The 21,593-nt window shown below is 47.2% G+C and overlaps 1 protein-coding gene across 9 annotated transcripts in view; it reads right to left on the bottom strand.

Annotated features, from left to right (window-relative positions):
* The window catches only part of TENM4 (teneurin transmembrane protein 4), an 890,102-nt gene that overhangs the window by 401,880 nt on the left and 466,629 nt on the right, over positions 1 to 21,593 (bottom strand). For 8 of the 9 annotated variants that reach the window (XM_069969727.1, XM_069969733.1, XM_069969734.1 and 5 more), the window contains one exon: positions 9,631 to 9,910. In XM_069969727.1, coding sequence (XP_069825828.1) covers positions 9,631 to 9,853 — 223 coding nt within the window. In that variant the 5' untranslated portion in view covers positions 9,854 to 9,910. Of the gene's footprint in view, positions 1 to 9,630; positions 9,911 to 16,058; positions 16,109 to 21,593 lie in introns of those variants that run through there. The other variant, XM_069969732.1, reaches the window with a different exon arrangement.

The raw sequence follows: 21,593 nt of genomic DNA, 5'->3' as shown, positions 1-21,593 counted from the left end.
AGTCTAAAAGTTGTTTTTTAGGACAATAACTACATCACCTGACCCCAGGGTAGATCTAGGATTGAAAGCAGCTATCCGAAGGTACAAGTTTTTTTTTTTTTTTGGGGGGGGGGCATGTTAGTCGCTTTAAGGCTTTATATACTGGCTCCAAGCATACAAGGCAGACGCCACATCTTGTCCAGTTAGTGCAATGACAACAAAGCAGAGCTGATCTGTCTGCGGAGGGTTAATACAACTCTGGCCCATCTGTGTCAAGACACATTTCTCAGTTCCGCGGCTAAAGCGATCTCCTTCAGAGCTGCGGCTCATACATAATGAAGAAGCACGTTGCTACAATTAACTAAAAATCAAATGTATTTGCCGTCAGCACCACGACATGCATTGATTTTCATATCTCAGGCGATACGTAGCCTTTTAAAGTGCGGGAGCTGAAGGAACGTCAATAAGTGGAAGATGACAAATATTGAGGAACATTAGTCCCCGCTCTCAGTCTCTTTTACTTTTCTTGCCTTCTCCTACAAGAAGCTAATAAAGACTTAGTTATATAGGAAATGGATTCAGACAGCGGTAAACAGGCCTGATATCCGCTGCCCCAAGAGCATTTTACTTTCTTATTGATGTAAGAGGAGGTGAGGACTGGGAGAATTTCCTAAACTAAAGGATAGGTATACAGTATTTCTCTGACTGTTTTTTTTTCTTTGGCATTTTTTTCAACGAATCTAAAATTAAAAAATTGTGCAAATGCAAAAAGTTAAAAAATTTCCAAATGTTTTATGTATACAGTTCCTGTGCAGACCAATGTATGTAGAGTAGAGATGAGCGAACCGGGTTCGGCTTCGAGTCATTAGCGGTGGCTGCTGAACTTGGATAAAGCTTTAAGGTTGTCTGGAAAACATGGATACAGCCAATGACTATATCCATGATTTCCACATAGCCTTAGGGCTTTATCCAAGTTCAGCAGCCACCGCTAATCAAATGCCGAAAGTTCGGGTTCGGATCGACTCCAGCATGCTCCAGGTTCGCTCATCTCTAATGTAGAGGTATTTAGAATTGTGTTAGGTGTAAGGGTCTTTTTCCAAGGGTGGATAAATGCCGAATATGAGCACAGATTGGTTATGTTTGTGCGGATCGGTACTTGTTAAAATAATCTTCAGGGGCGGAGCGAGCTGCCGATGGAGAAGGACGCATGGTGAGGAGCTCCTGACCCACGCAGCTATTTTATAAGACCCCAGTAAAGCTAAGGCACCCCGTTCATGGGGAAGACGACCGGGAGATCCTCACAGGCACCCCCCGCACCCCGCAAGCCGGATTTGGGGGCTTCCCCCATCAGGAAATACCTCGTGCGTCTGGGAGCAGCCGTCCCTCTCTCCTCGGACCTTCCTCCATCGGTGCCGAGGAGATCGGCTAGAACCCGCACCGATACTGCAGCCTGCCTTCTCCCGGGACGAGTGAAAGCCCCGACTGCGGTGAGGAACTCCCGCGCTGCTCGGTCAGTCAGCAAGGCCCACTGCTTCTCTCCGGACCCGGGCGCCATTGTGGAACGGGCGCCATCTTTGCCTCCACAGCCTGGTGACGCACCGCCTGGCAATCCTGAACTGCAGCCTGCCTCATCTGCCTCTTGCTTGGCGGGGACCCGTTCCGGAACGGCGCACTGCCCTCCCTCGGGAAGACTACAGGCTCCGACAGCGGCTGATCGGTCCCCGGGCGCCGATACTACAGGGCCGGCGCCATCTTCCTGCCACGTGGGACGGACTCTGCAGCCCGGCGGCACTCCGTCTGGGAACCCCCCACCGCAACCGGACCTATCTGCACCTGGCATAGAGGTTAGTGAGGGGGATAAGGCTCCTGTCAGAGGCCCACCATCTTGCCTCCTGAGCCCAGCGGTACCTGGCCCACCCCCCTCAGTGACAGTGACTCTGTGTGACAGGCTCAGGCACCCTGCCTTGCCAGAAACTCCCTTATTACTCCGGGCCCTCGCTGTGGACTGTCCGCCATTAACCCTTTCTGGCCTCATAAAGGGCACCCCCCCGCGTCCGCAGCATACGGACCCTAGATCAGCAGTTGCGGCCCACTTTCTAGCTATGGCGTCCCAACCCAAACCTCAGCGGGCAGACAAGACGCGCCAAAATACGCGTACCCTATCCTGTGTAGACGCTGAGATTCCTGCTTCTCCTGCTGACCCCCTGTATCCACTAGGGGGAGACAGTCCACATTCGGGGGTCTGGCCCACGTCGCGGGACTCGGACGGTGATTCCCTTACAGCTAAAGGCGCCTCACTACAGGAGGTACGCCTGCTCCTGACTCAACTACCCACAAAAAATGATTTCCACTCACTGATATCAGAGGTCAAAAGGGCTTGCAATGAACTTTCGGAGGTGCGGAAAGATATTCAGCTGATCTCAACAAGGGTGGAAACCCTGGAGGAGGATCATGACGCTACCAGGGGTTACATTGCTCAACTTCAATCTACAGTCTGCTCTCAAACCTCCGCTATTAGCGACATGCAAAGACAGGTGGAGGACCTGGACAACAGAGGAAGGCGGAATAATATCAGGGTCCGAGGCCTTCCTGAGGCCACCCGGGACGAGGACCTTCCAGAGACTCTTGAGGCTATTTTTAATTCCATCCTGGGGGAGTCGGCCTCCCACAAAGTGAAGCTTGACAGGGCGCACAGGGCCCTCAAACCGCGTTCTCCCTCTGGAAATCCTCGCGACGTCATTTGCTGTGTACATGACTTTCAACTAAAAGAGCGGATAATGGCCAAGGCTAGGTCTATGCGTGATCTGGATTTCGATGGGGCTCCTATTCAGCTGTTTCCAGACCTCTCCTGGATTACGCTGCAGAAACGGCGTCACTTACGCCCCCTGCTGACCCTGCTCCGTGATAAGGATATCAACTATAGGTGGAACTTTCCGTTCGCCCTCATGGCACGTAAGGATGGACGCTCTGCTGTATTGCGGGACCTGTCGGATCTTACTGGCTTCTGTGAGACGCTGAATATCTCTGTACCTAAGATCACGGAGTGGACTCTCTCCTCGCCTCCACCCCCACTCCCCCCAGTGTGGCAGCCAGTGGGCCAGAAAAGGCGTAGGCGCAGATCCGGGAATCGGTCTGCTGGTCACGGGTCCTCCCCGAGGAACCCTCCTTGAGCTTGCCCTGACTATGGCTTGATACCTTGCTTTCACCTATATTTGCCTTAGTATCATTGCTATCCTATTACTACTTATGGGGTCTTCCATTTTTTCTCCATTTGCTGTTTCATTATTTTTTTTTTTTTTTTTGCTGCGTGGGTCCGCTCTGTGGACCGACATTAACGGCATTACCTATGGTTTGTCTTTTTCTGTCTCTTCTCCTCCTCCCCCCCTGGGGTTTTGTCTGTCTCTATGAGTACTCATATTGTTGGATTCTCTCACAACCCCTTCCTTACACCTTGAGTAAGGGCTCTGTGCCTTGTGCCTTCGTTGTACTGTTAACAACGTTTTTTTTCTCTTCTTCTATATGTCTGTGGTGTCCGTGTCTCCCCCGACCTTCCCTGCCCCTTCTTTCCACAGTTCGGGTCCTGGTTCTCCTTGCTTTGATCTGCGCAGCCTCTGATTCGCTACCTCACCTACAGCTATCCCTGCAGTGGTCAGTCTCTGCCATCGTGACCTGGGTAAGTCTTCACATAGGCGGGTGCTCTCACTCTCTCCCTCCCAATGATTAAGTGCGTGTCTATTAATGTGAAGGGGCTCAATTCAAATGTCAAACGTCGCTTGGCTCTGAAGGAGTTAAGAGATGCCAAGGCGGATGTGGCTTTCCTACAGGAGACCCACTTCGATCACTCGGCTAATTTCAGATTTGCCCACCATCAATACCCCCAGGTGTATTCAGCCTCAGCGGGCACCAAACATGCGGGAGTGGCGATTCTAATCTCACGGTGCTGTCCAATGCAGGTGTCATCCGCGTTCTCGGACCCAGGGGGGAGATATGTAATTGTGGAGGGCTCCATCCAAGGGAAGCCCATTCTTTTATGTAATGTGTATGCTCCCAACCGTACCCAAATCCCTTTTATCCGCAGGGTGTTCAAGCGTGTAGCTGCCTACTCCCCCTCGCCGCGAGTGATTGGAGGCGATTTTAATCTCCCGCTCTCTGGAGTGATGGATAGGCATTCGGTGATGGGCAATCCTCCGACTGCTGACCAATTGAAACTTTCACAGGAGTTTAGGAAGCTGATACGCCTCCATAACCTCTATGACCTGTGGCGACTTGACCACCCTGCGGATCGTTCCTATACGTTTTACTCCCATCCCCGTAAAACACACACCAGGATTGACTATTTCTTTGGCAATATACCTACTGTGCGCCTATTGCGGGATGCCTCCATTGGACCGATATCTTGGTCTGACCATGGCCCTGTGGCCATATCCCTGGCCTCCCTTCTCTCCCCCACTCGACATTGCCATTGGAGATTAAATGAAACGCTCCTGAAGACTCAAGTCACTAGGGACTCTATAAAGGACTGTTTAACAAATTATTTTATGGAAAATGAGGGTACAGTTGAGCACCACTCTACCCTGTGGGAGGCCCATAAGGCGGTTGTTCGGGGGCACTGTATTGCTCTAGGGTCCAAACTTAAACGAGATACGCAGGCCCAAATCCAGACGACTAAAACTGACATAACAGCCCTGGAACAGAAACTAGCACGGTGTTCCTCTTTGGGGACATTGCGCAGGCTTGTAGCAGCAAGAGCGCACCTTAAGGATCTGCTTATGCATAAAGTGGAGCGGATGTTGCTCTATTCCAAACAAAGATTCTATGAGAAGGGGAACAAAGCCCATACTCTATTGGCACGGACCCTCTCTGACCGCTCAGCTGCTCAGACTCCGCATGTTCTGAAAGACCACCTTGGTAACCCTAAATACCATCCCCGTGATATTGCCTCTGTCTTTTCTACCTTTCTCTCCAAACTGTACTCTCTCCCGTCCACTCTACCCTCTGACCCGGAGGCCTGCAAACAGCGTATACAGGACTTTCTGAGGAGCTGTCGGCTTCCGACTGTGTCCTCAGAGGCCCTGGAGGGACTTAATGCCCCGGTCACTGCAGAGGAACTACAGGAAGTACTGAAGTCTCTGCCGTCGGGGAAGGCGCCGGGTCCAGACGGTTTTACGTACCTCTATTATAAGACCTTTTCTGCTGTCCTCGCCCCCAAGCTGGTTACCTTGTTTAACGCCTTTCTGAGGGGTGAGCAGGTACCCTCCTCCCTCCTTCACTCCTACATTACCCTTATCCCTAAGCCAGACAAAGATCCCTCGGAATGCTCAAATTACAGGCCAATTGCCCTATTGAATTCCGATCTTAAACTGTACACTAAATTGCTAGCCACGCGCTTGGGGTATTGGCTTCCCGCCCTAATACATAAAGACCAGGTTGGCTTTGTCCCTGGCCGCCAGGGGGCTGACAACACTCGTAGAGCTATAGACATAATTGACGTGGTAAATAAACAGTCGGGAAGGGCCCTGATGTTAAGTTTGGATGCGGAAAAGGCGTTTGATCGCCTTAGCTGGCCTTTCCTTTTTGAGACCCTACACTCCTATGGCTTCTCGGGCCCCTTCCTGACTGCGATCCGAGGTCTTTACTCTAATCCCACGGCCTCGGTAAAGTTACCTCATCAGCTGTCTGCCCCATTTACGATTCGGAATGGCACGCGCCAGGGATGCCCTCTTTCCCCGCTACTGTTTGCGCTATGCATTGAGCCCCTGGCGTGCGCCATTCGGAATAATCCTGACATTCGGGGGGTGGGGGTGGGCGACAGAGACTTTAAAATTATGCTTTTCGCTGATGACATCTTGCTTTCACTGACTGAGCCCCTCACCACCCTGCCTGTCCTACATGCCCTCCTCTCCTCCTTTGGTTTGTTGTCTGGCTACAAAATTAACACGACTAAGACGGAAGCCCTTCCCCTTAATCTACCACATACCCTGGTGTCTCAGCTGCAGGCCAACTTCAAGTACAAATGGTCCACCTCGTCCCTCAAATACCTGGGCGTTAAACTGTCTCCTACCTATTCCACCCTGTACGCTGTAAATTTCCCCTCGCTGTTCCGAGAACTTAAGGCCCTCCTCGGGAAATGGGTTTCTCAGCATATCTCCCTCCTGGGTCGGATTGCGTCTGTGAAAATGACCATCTTGCCAAAGCTCCTCTACCACTTTGAGACCCTTCCGGTCCGGGTGCCCCTGAGCGAACTGAAGGCCCTGCAGGGGGTGATATTTAGATTTATTTGGGCGCATAAGCGTCATAGGATACCCAAGTCCGTAATGATGTCAGGCAAGTCCCAGGGGGGCCTTGCTACTCCCAATATTCTTCACTACTACTGGGCTACACATCTCCGTCAGGTCATGGGCTGGGCATCTCTCTCCACATATAAAGTTTGGGCAGTGATAGAAAAGATGTGGTTGGCCCCCATCCACCCGAATTCCTTCCTGTGGTCTTCCTCCCCCCCTGCCTTCCCTGCCCTGCCTATGCTTGGCCCTATCCTCTTCACCAGACACATATGGTCCACCTGCTCAGCGAGGTTTAGCCTATTTAGCCGACACTCCCCTCTCATCTCTTTCTTACTCTCTCCTTCCTTACAGATTGGCATGTCCCCCTTGATGGTGAGGCACTGGCTCAGTAAGAAACTGTTCCAGTTCGCGGATCTGGTTGATCCGCTTACACGTACTCTCTTACCCTTTGAGAAACTTAGGGAGAAGCATGACTTGCCCAGTTCGGAGTATCTCTCCTACCTTGGCGTTAGACATTTTATGCAGACGGTTTTTGGGTCCCTTACGGTCTCGAAGCCTACACTGTTTGAACAGCTGATTAGGGCGGGTGGATCGACTAGGGGTCTCATCTCTGCTATCTATCAAATTCTAAACTCGCCTGTGGGAGACTCGTTCACCCGCCATAAGTATATGGACAGATGGGAGTCTTTATTAGCTAGGACTGTTCCCCCTGAGCTGTGGCAGGTGATATGGAGCAGAGCCGCCTCCTCCTCAATTTGCACGAATTACAAAGAATGTCATTATAAATTTATGATGGGATGGTATCATACCCCTGAATTGCTCCACAAGCTAAATCCTAGCATCCCCTCGGTGTGCTGGAGATGTAACGGCTCGGTGGGCTCTCTGCTCCATCTCTTCTGGGATTGCTCTCTCCTCAGGGGGTATTGGACACATGTGGCGACATTGCTTTCATCGGTCCTGGACATCCAACTTAGCTTAGATCCCTTAGTCTTCCTGTTTAATGTTACGCCAAAAACTCTGGGTAAGAATTCCACCAAACTAATGCTGCATCTACTGACAGCCGCTAAGTCGCTTATCCCCCGCAGATGGAAGCAGACTTCTCCCCCATCCGCTGATGATTTACTTGTTAAAATTAGAGATATCAGGGGCTTAGAGCGACTGACGGCATCACTGAATAATCAGATGCCGCTCTTTGACTCCGTCTGGGCTCCCTGGGAGGCATATTGCGCTCGCACTGGCCTGCCTACCTGATAGGGAGATGTTCCCTCTTTGGTTCGCAGATCTCTTTCTAATGTTAACGGTTTTCTCTCCCCCCCCCCCCTCCCCCATCTTTCCTTCTTGTTGTTTCCCTTTGTGTGTCTCGTCCTTTTTCCTGAGTAATGGCGTCTTGCCTCATTGCCTCACCGGCCTCAACTGGTGATTTACCCTGAATTGTTGATCCCCACGGTTGTGTTCTTTTAATTTGACATGTCCTGTTATATTGGGGAAACGCAAGTTGCCTTAGGCTGGTGTAGTCTGCATCACTGTGATGCCATTCTCTGGAACTACTGATTGTATTGTTTCTTATATGTAAAATGTCAATAAAAATTACATTTAAAAAAAAAAAAAAAAATAATAATCTTCAACAGGACTCATCTATTAGGAATGAATGGTGGCATTAATGATCTGAATTGTTTGGGCAAACATCCACTACAATTGTTGAAAGCAGCACATACCCTGAGTACACAGAGAGATGAGAAGGGTTGTCTGGAGAAAAAAAAACACCTCACCCACCCTGTTCCCCTGCGATTGCAGTCATGTCAGCTTCTGGTGCCTGGTCTTATCAGCTTTTTATTGCGGTCATCATGTGACATTGTGACCATGCAGGTACATCCTCGTTCAGTCAATCAGTGGCTGTGCCAGTGTCCTCCCTCAGTCAGTGATCGACTTAACAGGGCAGTTCTTGCATGGTTGCAATGTCAAAGGAACCAAGAAGAAGCCTAGAGGACCCAGGATCAGGAGCTGTGGGACCTACATATAGCAAAAAGCCTAAAGCAGCTACAGTGGACAAAAAAAGAAGCAATTTTATAAAATTAGAACTGCCATAATACAGTTATCTTGGTCCTCAAGCTCAAAACTGCCCAAATTCTTATGGGGCTAAAAGGCATTTATGCGGAACAAATGACCCCACACATTTGGAAGTGCCAAGTATGCTCAAAAGTCTACAGAGCCACTAATATATGAGTCTTCTTGGCATGTCTGAGCAGCCCTCATGAGCCATTTATAATCTCCTTATGTGCCCGGGGGCCTATGCCACTTCTACCTGGGTACCCTCAATAGTTTTGTCTTTGAACACTGTCTACATGACCCCACCTAAGGTTAGGAGCAAATACATGTGAAAGCCACTTGGCCTGCACTTCACGTCCTCCTCCAGTTAGTATGTTGCGGACACCTTCACTTAACCTCGCTCATTTATAACGACAAGTTCACGATGGCTGAGAAGAGATTAATGCAACGTTTCCTCACTTTCCTCTACCTCCAGTAAAGCCGCTGTTTACACAGTCCCATCTGTTTTATCAATAACTGAGCGTAATAAGGTTCAAGAAAATGCAATTCATTAGCCATTTAATGCGAAATTAGACATTTGCAATTACATTACGAGATGTATGCAGCGGTTCGGTCTCTGAAGACATGAGGTGCTTTGCATCTAGAAAAAGCCATTGCAAGTCCAATATGGGATGGGTTTTAGATTTAGATTAATTTCCAAGATTACTGGACCATATGTGTGAACCTCGAGAACATTCGAGTTTGTCCAAACCCAAACACTATGCATTTGATTACCAATGGCTGAAGAAGTTGGATGTAGCCCTAAAGTTGCCTCGAAAACATGGATACAGCTATAGGCCATAGGTTGTTTCCATGTTTACCAGGACTCCTTAGGGTTGCATCCAACTTCTTCAGTCACCAATAATTAAATTAAATAATCAACTACTGATATGGATAGGACATCATTCAGCCACCATTTTTAGCCACTATATGACAATATCATTAACCAGATGTATCACACTAATATTTTTGCACAATTTTTCTAAGTTCTAAGCTATTCAGGATCTAAAAACATCCAAAATATTATAAGAAGATATGATATGATATGGGTTTAGAAGATTCCGTTTTCTGCCCTGTATCTAAATCCTCTGACTAAGCTAGATAGGCTCCTTGTGCCCCAACTCCCAAGAAACATCTACCAGTTCTTACGTCCTGCTCCCCTCTTGTAGTAAAGCTTTTTGGTTTTGGATGGATTCCATGTATTAAGTTCCATGGAGCTCTTTAGCCCTAGCTAGTACACAGAATTTGGAAATGGTATAAAAAATACTTAATTGTTGGCACTCACCAGATCGGCAGAACTCGTCAACCTCAGGATGGACCATGTCCTTCACTCGATTGCTGTAGGACAGCCTTGAGTCTTGGTCGTAAGCTTTCAAAGTCTCACTGGAGCTGTAAGATTTTGGTTGTATTTTGCTGTCATCGCTGTCAGCCGAGGAACTGGTATATCGACGCTCTGTGTCGCGCCGCCTGGTCAGGGATCGGTAAGGTTTCCTCTCTTTCACATCCATGGCACGGTGCTTCTCGTCAACATTGAACAGAAGGGGAGAGAGGAACCGGAGGTCTTACTGTGAAGATACAAACATATATACTTGTAAAAATACAAAAAATAACACAATAACCTACCAGACTCATGAACCTTCATCATGATATACCTAGCATGGCAGAGGAGACTAGGACCGCTGGACCCCTATAGCTGAAAGGTCTCCAGATCTATGTGTGCTCCTACTTTGGATTTATATTAGTGTTTACTAAAGCCATTATGTCATGATGTCAGTTTCTATAGGCCCGTGAACTAAAGGGGCATTGGACAACATCTATTGGATTAACGCTAATAAATAACCGCTAGTATTTATTCTCCTTGCTTTAGGGTCACTTTAAGTTCAGAATAATAGTGGTGGACCTTATGTTGGTGCTATGGTGCCAGAACACCCAGGAGTGAGGAGTGGTAAGTAAATTAAGAGGTCAGCTCTGTGGTCTGAATTAATTCATTTGGGGGTCCAGTCTGGATCAATTTTGTAATGTCTTCTGGAGTCTAAATTCATTAGTCTGTGTTAATTTTAGTCTCTCGATTATTTTTTGGTCTGATTTGGAGTCTAAATTAATTTTGGTGTCTCATTTGCACAGCATAAAGCAACATGAGGGCATTTATGGCACTACAGTCTACCTTTAAAGCGACTCTGTACCCTCAACCAGCCCCTCCTCTAACCACTTGTACCTTCAGATAGCTGCTTTTAATCCAAGATATGTCCTGGGGTCCGTTCGGCAGGTGATGAAGTTATTGTCCTAAAAAAAACTTTTATACTTGCAGCCCTGTGTCAAACAGCCGTGGCCTAGAGTATCTGTGCCCTAACTTTGCACCACCCCTCCGTCCCTCCTCCCCGCCCTCTTCATCATTAGGAATGCCACCGGCAGGATTTTTCCTATTCCTCTGCAGTGAACATTGCTCAGGTGCCTTGACGATCCAGCCCATGTGCCCTGCTGACACAGGTGATGAATAGTAGAAAATCTGCATTGAGCATTCCTAATGATGAGGAGGGCGGGGAGGAGGGACAGAGAGGGTGTGCCAGCCTAATGCATACACAATCTAGGCCACGGCCGCGTGGCACAGGGCTATAAGTTTAAAAGTTGTTTTTTAGGACAATAACTGCATCACCTGCCAAACGGACCCCAGGACAGATCTTGGATTAAAAGCAGCTATCTGAAGGTACAAGTGGTTAGGGGGGTCAGATTGTGGGTACAGAGTCACTTTAAAGGGAACCTGTCAGTCGGGATGTGGTGGCGGAGCCCGCCCGTCAGCCCGGTGGAGCCCGGCATAGGTAACCATTAGAGATGAGCGAACCTTGAGCATGCTTGAGTCCATCCAAACCCGAACTTTCAGCATTTGATTAGCGGTGGCTGCTGAAGTTGGATAAAGCCCTAAGGCTATGTGGAAAACATGGATATAGTCATTGGCTGTATCCATGTTTTCCAGACAACCTTAGAGCTTTATCCAACTTCAGCAGCCCCAGTTAATCAAATGCCGATCGTTCGGGTTTGGATGGACTCGAACCCGAACCCGGTTCGCTCATTTCTAGTAACCATCCCTCGGAGTCCCACTGCTGGGAAGTGCTTGACCTATCTGTATGCTTTTGGGTGTGGGAGGAAACCGGAGTACCTGGAGAAACCCACACAAACACGGAGAGAACATACAAACTCTTTGCAGATGTTGCCAGCGCTGCAAGGCTTCAGTGCTAACCACTGGGGCACTGTGCTGCCCACAGTGAAAGACCATGCTGAAAGCTGAACCTTTTGTACTATGACTCACCCGGCAAGTACACCACTACCCTGACTATACTATACATATGCTGCTGATAAATGCTCGAGGGTGGGTGGCAGTTTGCTGTGGGGTCCAGACATTTCCAGTTAAAGCCTCCATTTTGCGAGGGCTTATTAGTTTATGAACCTGTGACATTACAATAAAACTAATGAATCCTATCAGAACATACACATAACATGCTAATTGTATGTCTGCAATGTGATTAGTTTCCATCCATAATCATATACATCTTGGAAACATATGTGCTGTTCCGTATGATGGTAGCACCATTAATAATAATTATACACTGGGTAAGAAGTGCTGACATTCGGGTGTGTTGCATATTGCTGCCAGTTCATTAAGATTAATGGCATTCTAACCAGTCCAGCTGACGAAAAAACAAATGGTGAATGAGAACATTGTACGTTGTGCACAAAATATTCAAACCTAAGTGCACAAAATATTCAAACCTAAAGCGTTCTTTACTATAGTTGTTATCATAAAGCAACCACAAACCATCTGTAGGTTATTCTATGTCTATCCAGAGAATGAGACATATTGAGATATACCACCACACCTACCCATCCCAAGACATCAAGTCTCGGGGCTGAGCTGGAGGTTGCTTCCTACACCATCACAAGAGATTTGTGGACTTTGGTCCTAATCAAATCTTCCTCTATTGGTTAATATTACATCGTCCATAAACAGACACCATCAACAGAGAACTCACTCCTAAACTCCCATAGCAGCAATATGGTATACATCCCTATGGGTCATTGGTTCCCCAACTGTTTGGATTTCCAAAACAATAGATGATTGACATAGATGTTTCCAGAAACAGGATCTTCTTGACTAGACTATTGTGTTGGCCTTGGTTTATCAAGAAGCTTTCGAAGATTTAAATTGGTTTGGTTTCCAATAATAACTGCTTAATGGTCTTTGGGCCTAAAGTGTCAAGTTTAATTGCCACCTGGGGGGGGTTTCAAGAATTAAGATATTCATAAGGGGTCAAGGAGTGAGTTTTTAAATTGTCACTGTTGATATGAAAAACTTTTGACTTTTTAAAAAAGACATGGCAAAAGTTTTGACCGTCCAGATCTAAGTGTTCAAACCATGACCACTTGTCGTGCTCAGCGCATTACTCTTCCGACACGCGATGAGGCTCTTAATGTAAGTCTATGAGCCAAACTCTTTTCAATGACACAGAGCAGGGAGCGCTCCTCTTCCTGCTCATTCTCACAATCAGATAGGGTCCAAACACTCAGACCAAGACCATTCTAAACTTTTGACATGTCTCTCTGACACATCAAAAGTTTTTCATATCGATAGTGACACTTTAAAAACTCACTCCTAGTCCCCAGAACCACAAATTTTTTGTAGGACCCAGATGGCAATTAAACTTTTTAATGAAACACTTTAAGCCCATAGATCAAAGGTATTTCTTAGCGACAGTGACACTTTAAGATGAATTCCACTTGAAATCATTGGTGGGAGTCCATTAACTAGGAACAAGGGCCTACACTTATCTTTGAAGAATGGATATGCAAAATAGCTCCATCATAAAGACTTGTGGAAAGTTAAAGGCCATCTCTGCTCCACTGCGAAGTCTGGGAAGAAAGGATATGCAAAATAGCTCTCACACCACTTAGGCAAAGTGGTGTCCCTTCAAGCCAGGGTTTCAATCCACCTAGGAGTCCTAGAACATTGACTACGGATCTATGCCAAGCCAATCCAACCATTTGGACCACCAACATTATCATTAAAGGAAGAGATAGAAAGAACTATGTAAGTTGAAAGAAAGATGAGGCACTGTTGCCCTCAGGACTAGGGATGAGCAAACCGGCCGAGGTTCAGGTTCGTATGAACCTAAACTATTGGCTTCTAATTCCCGCTGTCTGACCGCTCCGTGGAGAGGGTGGATACAACCTTGAGGACCGCCTGAAAAACTGGGGTACAGCCATAGCCATAGGCTGTATCCCAGTTTTCTAGGTGGTCCTCTGCCTGTATCCACCCTCTCTATGGAGCGGGCAGGCAGCAGGAATGAGAAGCCGAGAGTTCAGGTTCATACGAACCCGAACCTCGGCCGGTTCGCTCATCTCTACTCAGGACCATGGTGGTTCCAGTGCACATGTTCCTACCGATCAAGATTTTATGGTGTACAGTGGAAAATCCACCTTTAAATTCTAAATATAAAATTTTCCAGTAACACTCCGCCCCCCCCCCCCCCAAGAGCTGACTTACAATTCTAAATATTGGCGCCAACAAGATCAATTCACACATTTGCAATACACGATACTCTCTTGTTAAATAGTCATTTAGTTACGGTACAGCTCCTGGCTTCAGTTTCCTCGCAGGAAACAAAATTAATAAGAAAATACCTTCTATCAAAAGCACCATGTAAATATAAAAGTCTACGCTTTCATGAAGGCCGAATAGTAAAAAAAAATGAAAAGGCAATTTGTAAAATGAAAAACTCAAAAAGTAGGTATATAAATATTAACCAAGTGTGAACAGCCTGATATTATACAAGAACAAACAGCGCTTCAATGACAGCCTCTTATTACTTGTTAAAAGGGCACTCACACGCACAAAAAACGCCGGCCTTCAATCTGCGCGCACACATAATAAAACACCTTCTTATTTCCTAAACATACTTGAAAAGCCAATTGAATCTCTGTTAAGTAGCCCATGTTAATAATAAACAGTAATTCCGGCCGTATCACACATCATTTAACTTCTGTGGGGTTAGAAATTTTGTGCCGACGAAAAGATAGATGGAACGAAACACGTCGCATAAACAGACCTTACACCTGGCTGGTAGCCATAGGGCCACTTTTATTAGAAAAGCTGCATTTTCGAGATACAAAATACTCAGTTATTTCTTCAATGGGCAGCAAAGACGAAACTGACGCATTTCGGTTCGGGCTCCAGAGAGTCTTTAGAAACCTCATGCAGGCTTAATGTTTTTTTATTGCAGGACAATTGCGATGAGTGAAAGAATTGGGACCATCGATAGCCAATGTAGCAGAAAGAGAAGTTTGTGGCTGCTATGGGGCCCCTGGAGAGAGAAGGCCTAGTTCAGGTTTGTGGCATCCCTAGTTGCATTAGTCTCATGGGGGCGATGTCTGTAGAAACCGTGAGAGGGCACTGAAGCAAAGAAAGGTGAATGTGTTACAGCAAGGCTGCCGACAGATACAGATACAAATCCTAAACCCTAAAATGAGTTTACTAAAAAGATGACAGGATAAATAATGTATGTACAGAGTGACTCCACCAGCAGAATAGTGAGTGCAGCTCTGCAGTATAATACAGGATGTAACTCAGGATCAGTACAGGGTAAGTAATGTAATGTATGTACACAGTGACCCCACCAGCAGAATAGTGAGTGCAGCTCTGGAGTATAATACAGGATGTAACTCAGGATAAGTAATGTAATGTGTGTACACAGTGACCCCACCAGCAGAATAGTGAGTGCAGCTCTGGAGTATAATACAGGATGTAACTCAGGATCAGTAATGTATGTACAGAGTGACGGCACCAGCAGAATAGTGAGTGCAGCTCTGCAGTATAATACAGGATATAACTCAGGATCAGTACAGGATAAGTAATGTAATGTATGTACACAGTGACCTCACCTGCAGAATAGTGAGTGCAGCTCTGGAGTATAATACGGGATGTAACTTAGGATCAGTACAGGATAAGTAATGTAATGTATGTACACAGTGACCCCCACCAGCAGAATAGTGAGTGCAGCTCTGGAGTATAATACGGGATGTAACTTGGGATCAGTACAGGATAAGTAATGTATGTACACTGTGACCCCACCAGCAGAATAGTGAGTGTGTAGTGTCCCACCACTAGTGTTCTCTTATGCCCTGTCCTAAAGTTTGCACTCAGGTTAAGTGGTGGATGAAGTATGTAATTTCCCCACTAGGTGTCACTGTTATATGTATTTCTCATGCACAGCTGAAGGAAAGTAAAGGGTTAAGTACATGCACCATGTCAGGGGCGTAGCTAATGTCTCCTGGGCCCTGGTGCGAGAGGCCAACTTGCCCCCCCCCCCCCTCCTTTCACGACCAAGTGATGCTATTGGTGTGTATATATACATATATATACACACCAAGACAGATATTACCAATAACACCAGCATATTGGAAGAGAAAGTATTATCACCGTACATATTACCACCATACTGTTACTGACCAAATCCTGTATACTGAGACCTATATTACCAGTAATACCAGTATATAGGAAGGAAACATTACCGCCACACCACAACCACTACCATCACCACCATATTGTTACTGACCAAATCCAGTATACTAAATCACCTCATCCAGTCATATAGAGGTGGTCCCAGCTCTACACAGGTTCTATACACCATATACATTACAGTGCAGTTATATCAGGTGACTCACAGGGGAAGTCTTTTCTGATCGGAGTTATTTCCTTTTCATCTTCTCCATCCGTCCTGGGCCATTATGAGAACTTCTCTGAGCCACGAATCCACAGAATCTGCCAGACAGACATATTAGTCTCCTCACTCTGGCACCATCCTCATCTATATACACACTGCACATCTGTATTGTCCCCTTTACACCCTCATTTAGTGGGTAGCCCTGACTCTATGTGACCCCCTAATAATATATGCCCCCTCTGTGTATTCCCTCTCCCCCTATGTTGCCCCCCCAAATAGATGGCCCCTCTCCCCCCATGTTGCCCTCCTTATAGATGGCCCCCTCTCCCCCCCACCCTCCCTTATAGATGGCCTCCTCTCCCCCTCCATATAGATGGCCCCCTCTACCCCCTCCCTTATAGATGGCCTCCTCTACCCCCTCCTTATAGTTGGCCCCCTCTACCCCCTCCCTTATGGATGGCCCCCTCTCTCCTCACCCTCTCTTATGGATGGCCCCCTCTCCCCCCACCCTCCCTTATAGATGGCCCCCTCTCCCCCACCCTCCCTTATAGATGGCCCCCTCTCCCCCCCCTCCCTTATAGATGGTCCCCTTCCCCCCTCCCTTATAGATGGTCCCCTTCCCCCCTTCCCTTATAGATGGTCCCCTTCACCCCCCTCCCTTATAGATGGTCCCCTTCACCCCCCCTCCTCCCTTATAGATGGTCCCCTTTCCCCCACCCTCATAGATGGCCCCCTCTTTCCCCCCCACCCTCATAGATGGCCCCTCTTTCCCCCCACCCTCATAGATGGCCCCTCTTTCCCCCCCACCCTCATAGATGGCCCCTCTTCCCCCCCCACCCTCATAGATGGCCCCCTCTTCCCCCCCACCCTCATAGATGGTCCGCTTTCCCCCACCCTCATAGATGGTCCCCTTTCCCCCCCACCCTCATAGATGCCCCCCTCTTTCCCCCCCACCCTCATAGATGCCCCCCTCTTTCCCTTCACGCTCATAGATGGCCCCCTCTTTCCCCCCACCCTCATAGATGGCCCCCTCTTTCCCCCCACTATCATAGATGCCCCCCTCTTTCCCCCCCACCCTCACAGATGGTCCTCTTTCCCCCCCACCCTCATAGATGCCCCTCTTTCCCCCCACCCTCATAGATGCCCCCCTCTTTCCCCCCACCCTGCAGGCTGATAAAAAACAAAACTTAACTCACCTGACAACGCGCTCGCACGTTGATCCTCACTCCTTCGGTCTGTCCCCGGCTGCTGCGCGGCTGCCGGGGGTGTCGCGTCCTATCCCTGGCAGCGCGCGCATCTCAGAGCTCCCTGCGCGCCGGAACCGGAAGTCAGGGCCCAAGGCGCGCAGGGAGCTCTGGGATGCGTGCGTTGCCGGGGATAAGACGCGACACCCCCGGCAGCCGCGCAGCAGCCCGGGAAAGACGGAGCCGGACTCTTGTGACCGCAAGCAAAACAATGCTTGCGGTCACAAGAGTGATTGGTCGAGGAGGGCCCGGTCGCCGCCGCGACCGCGGTAGCTACGCCACTACACCATGTGTTATATGCTGACCACTCACATGTGCTCTTTTCTGCCTCTTTCCCTACACACACTCAGCCCCGCCATTCACAGGAGGGTTTAGATATTACCCCTGTATAGTACTCCAGCAGCACAGAATATTTTAAGAGGGGAGTGTTCTGATACAGTGGGACGTCACAGTCCAAATGATTGTGAATCTTTAGAGAGTGCCTATCAATGACCAAATTATTAGAGAGTGCCTATCAATGACCAAATTATTAGAGAGTGCCTATCAATGACCAAATTATTAGAGAGTGCCTATCAATGACCAAATTATTAGAGAGTGCCTATCAATGACCAAATTATTAGAGAGTGCCTATCAATGACCAATCCTTGTGCTTTGTGAGCTCACAGAAAGCCCAAGTCTGTCTTTATAAATAATAAAGCACAGCAGGCCTCTATCGGTTTATTGCTATCAGGCTGCTGTGCTTGGGCCATCCTGAGGAGGGGGCTGCTGAGCAAGTACGGAAAGCAAGTAGGAGTAATTAGAAAAAAATAAGATGGTTCATTAGCCGCATTTGCTGAATCAGGGGGATTAGAGATACGATGCATAGTATAAAGACCCATCATGTTATAATATCACCCACCACCAGCAAGCCCCCCCCCCCCCCCTGCACAAATCCGAAACCCCATTACCTAACAAATCCCTTCTTGCCTAAACTAATAGGATTTTCTTGACTGATTAACTTAATGCTGTGTTTTGTCCTGGTTTTGCAGATGGGTCTCACTGGTAAATTGCACATCAATGATTCCTACTGATCAAATCCGGAACGCTCATATAAAATATGATTTTCCAGCCCAGAGCTCGTAAATCTCCCTAATTTCTCACATCTGTGTTAATAAGATTAATGATTAAGCGTATTGTGAGCTGCGGCCAGTCAGCCATGGGGGAAACGGGAGGTGCACATCATAGCGAAAGGGGGGGGGGAGGAGATGGACGATCCGCAGGCATCCCGGGAAATAGCAACCCCCAAGTCAGAGTTAATTCTAGTATCCCTGGTGGTCTGGGGCAATAAAGAGGTTCATCCAAGGATCTCTGGTAGAGGGTACTGGAAGGGTTAATGCTATATACCTGGGAGCAGGTTTTCTCTCTGCACTGGTCAGAGCTGTAACTGTGCGGCCATACAGATCCCTGTGCAGGGAGGGAAGAGCCATCTACTGTATGTCATTCATCTGTGTTCCCAATGTCATTATCCTGTACCCCAAGTGTCAGTGTGTCATTATCCTGTACCCCAAGTGTCAGTGTCATTATCCTGTACCCCAAGTGTCATTATCCTGTACCCCAAGTGTCAGTGTCATTATCCTGTACCCCAAGTGTCATTATCCTGTACCCCAAGTTTAAGGGTGTCATTATCCTGTACCCCAAGTGTCAGTGTCATTATCTTGTACCCCAAGTGTCATTATCCTGTACCCCAAGTATCAGTGTCATTATCCTGTACCCCAAGTGTCATTATCCTCTACCCCAAGTTTAAGGGTGTCATTATCCTGTACTCCAAGTGTCAGGGTGCCATTATCCTGTACCCCAAGTGTCAGTGTGTCACTATCCTGAACCCCAAGTGTCATTATCCTGTACCCCAAGTGTCAGTGTCATTATCCTGTACCCCAAGTGTCATTATCCTGTACCCCAAGTATCAGTGTCATTATCCTGTACCCCAAGTTTCATTATCCTCTACCCCAAGTTTCAGGGTGTCATTATCCTGTACCCCAAGTGTCAGGGTGCCATTATCCAGTACCCCAAGTGTCAGTGTGTCACTATCCTGGACCCCAAGTCTTCTAGTACTTATCAGCTGCTATATGTCCTGCAGGAAGTAGTATAATCTTTTCAGTATGACACAGTGCTCTCTGCTGCCACCTCTGTCCATGTCAGGACCTGTCCAGAGCAGCTGCAAATCCCAACAGAACACATCTTCTACTCATAAGTCCATCAGCACATAACATTTTAGGCACGGTGTCCATCGCTATTTTGTTTGGGATTTTTGCTAAAAACTGTGATGGTTGCAGATGTGAACGCAGCCCTAGAATACCAAGGTCAGGCACTGAAGGTGCAGAGAGGCTTTATATACATTATGTATATGACAAGGCTTATGGGTGACGCTGGTTCACCAGCCAACATGGCAGCCCCCATCACTCAATGACGACTCCTCTTAAAGGAACAGCTCCTAGAAGACTGAACATTGCAGGAAATTTATCTGTTCTATTATTAATGGGAACAAACAGAGAAGCAATTAGTAAAATTATACCGCGGTGATAGGCGATCCGTCTTGGCGCTCTCCCCACATAGCGTCTCGCTTACTTCTGTGAGACGACTCTCACTTCTAGTCTCTCTCTCTATAACTTTGTTAGATTCGACCGCAAGGCTATCCAGTTACTTGCCAATTGATTCTGCTACCTCAAAGAAATTCAGGGAGAGTGGGAGAACTGACAACACTGACTCTGGCGGGACGGAGAACGCGCTCGCTCTCTCGGAGTAAAGAATAAGGATACATATCTCCAGGAAATATTAATCCTCCATTTACATCTAAGACTTAAATTTCATGATCTGATTCAGGGGAAGCTGGGTTATAACCAATGTGACCGCCATTACAGCTCCTATGGCTTGTCACCCAGCTTTCCTGGCCCCTGCATGGCAGAACAGGTCCTTAAAGTATCAATATAAAACTTTTTTTAATTTAGGACTCACAAAAGCTCAATCCAGAGTCCAGAATGTGTCTAGTTATATCTTACCATAATATATGCTATTCAGGGGCTTGGGAAAGATGAGCCATTACAATACTTATCCACTATAGCCATTTCTGGAAAAGGTGGGTGACAACTATATATATAATATATATATATATATATAATATATATATATATATATATATATATATATATATATATATATATATATATATATTTAGCTTTTATGGGTTATCATCCCACTTTTCGCATTGCACTAGTATGCTACACAGGAGTGGGTTATATGGCACTACATAACTAGATTTCTCCATTCTGGACTACAGGGAGTGGTGTATTCTTTCCAGTCTGACACAGTGCTCTCTGCTGCCACCTTTGTCCATATCAGGAACTGTCCAGAGCAGCAGCAAATCCCCATAGAAAACCTATCCTGCTCTGGACAGTTCCTGACATGAACAGAGAACTATACATTGTGGAGCCTGGGTCATCCGTGACCCTGGTCATTTGTGCTCTCACAGTCAAAGTGTATAGCAGAATTAAAACAAGAATTAAACCAGAAGTAAGCAGAAGGTAACTTTATGCCATGCTCTCTCCTCTGCCCCCTCTTATCCCACAATGCTTATTCTAGCTATCTCTTTTGCTTCCTTAATCCTGAAACTCTGCTCTAACTCACCAGTTTCCACATCAATCAATAATCTTTTTATTTCTCCATCTCTTTTACCCTCTGATCTGACCCCGCCTGTTATCCTCTTTCCATACATTAAAACTTTTATTTCAAAATGCTTCCAACTTCCGCACCTCCTCTCCTACTCATATCTACTTTCTGTGTCTCTGTTACTTCTTACTGCTGGAGACATTTCTCCCAATTCTGGCCCTCCCCTCTGGATCTCTTTTACCTTGCTGCCCTCCTATCATCCATCATCCACCTCTACACCATGCTGCCCCTCTAACACCTTACGCATCCCCCCCCTCCTTTCCGTGCTGCACTTTGGAACGCACGTTCTGTCTGTGTGGTGTCCCACCACGGGTGTTTTTTGTACGACACCTGTCGCAAAAGCCCTTCACTCAAAGGTCAGGTGGAGATGAAGGTATTTATTGGTTTCACCACCACATGTCAGTGTTTTGTATATGGACTCTTGTATATTGCATAGCTTTAGTGAACAAAGGGTTACTGCTCTTTCTGTATTGTTTTATTTACTGTCCAATGGAGATACCTCTTTCTCTCCTGCCTATCAATATGCTTCCCTCTCTCTCTTTGCACACATTCTTCTCCACCACTCACAGGGGCTTTTACACACCATTGTA

The sequence above is a fragment of the Dendropsophus ebraccatus genome, chromosome 5, assembly GCF_027789765.1.
Source record: "Dendropsophus ebraccatus isolate aDenEbr1 chromosome 5, aDenEbr1.pat, whole genome shotgun sequence".
Lineage (NCBI taxonomy): Eukaryota > Metazoa > Chordata > Amphibia > Anura > Hylidae > Dendropsophus > Dendropsophus ebraccatus.
This window is presented reverse-complemented; position numbering and strand designations above follow the sequence as displayed.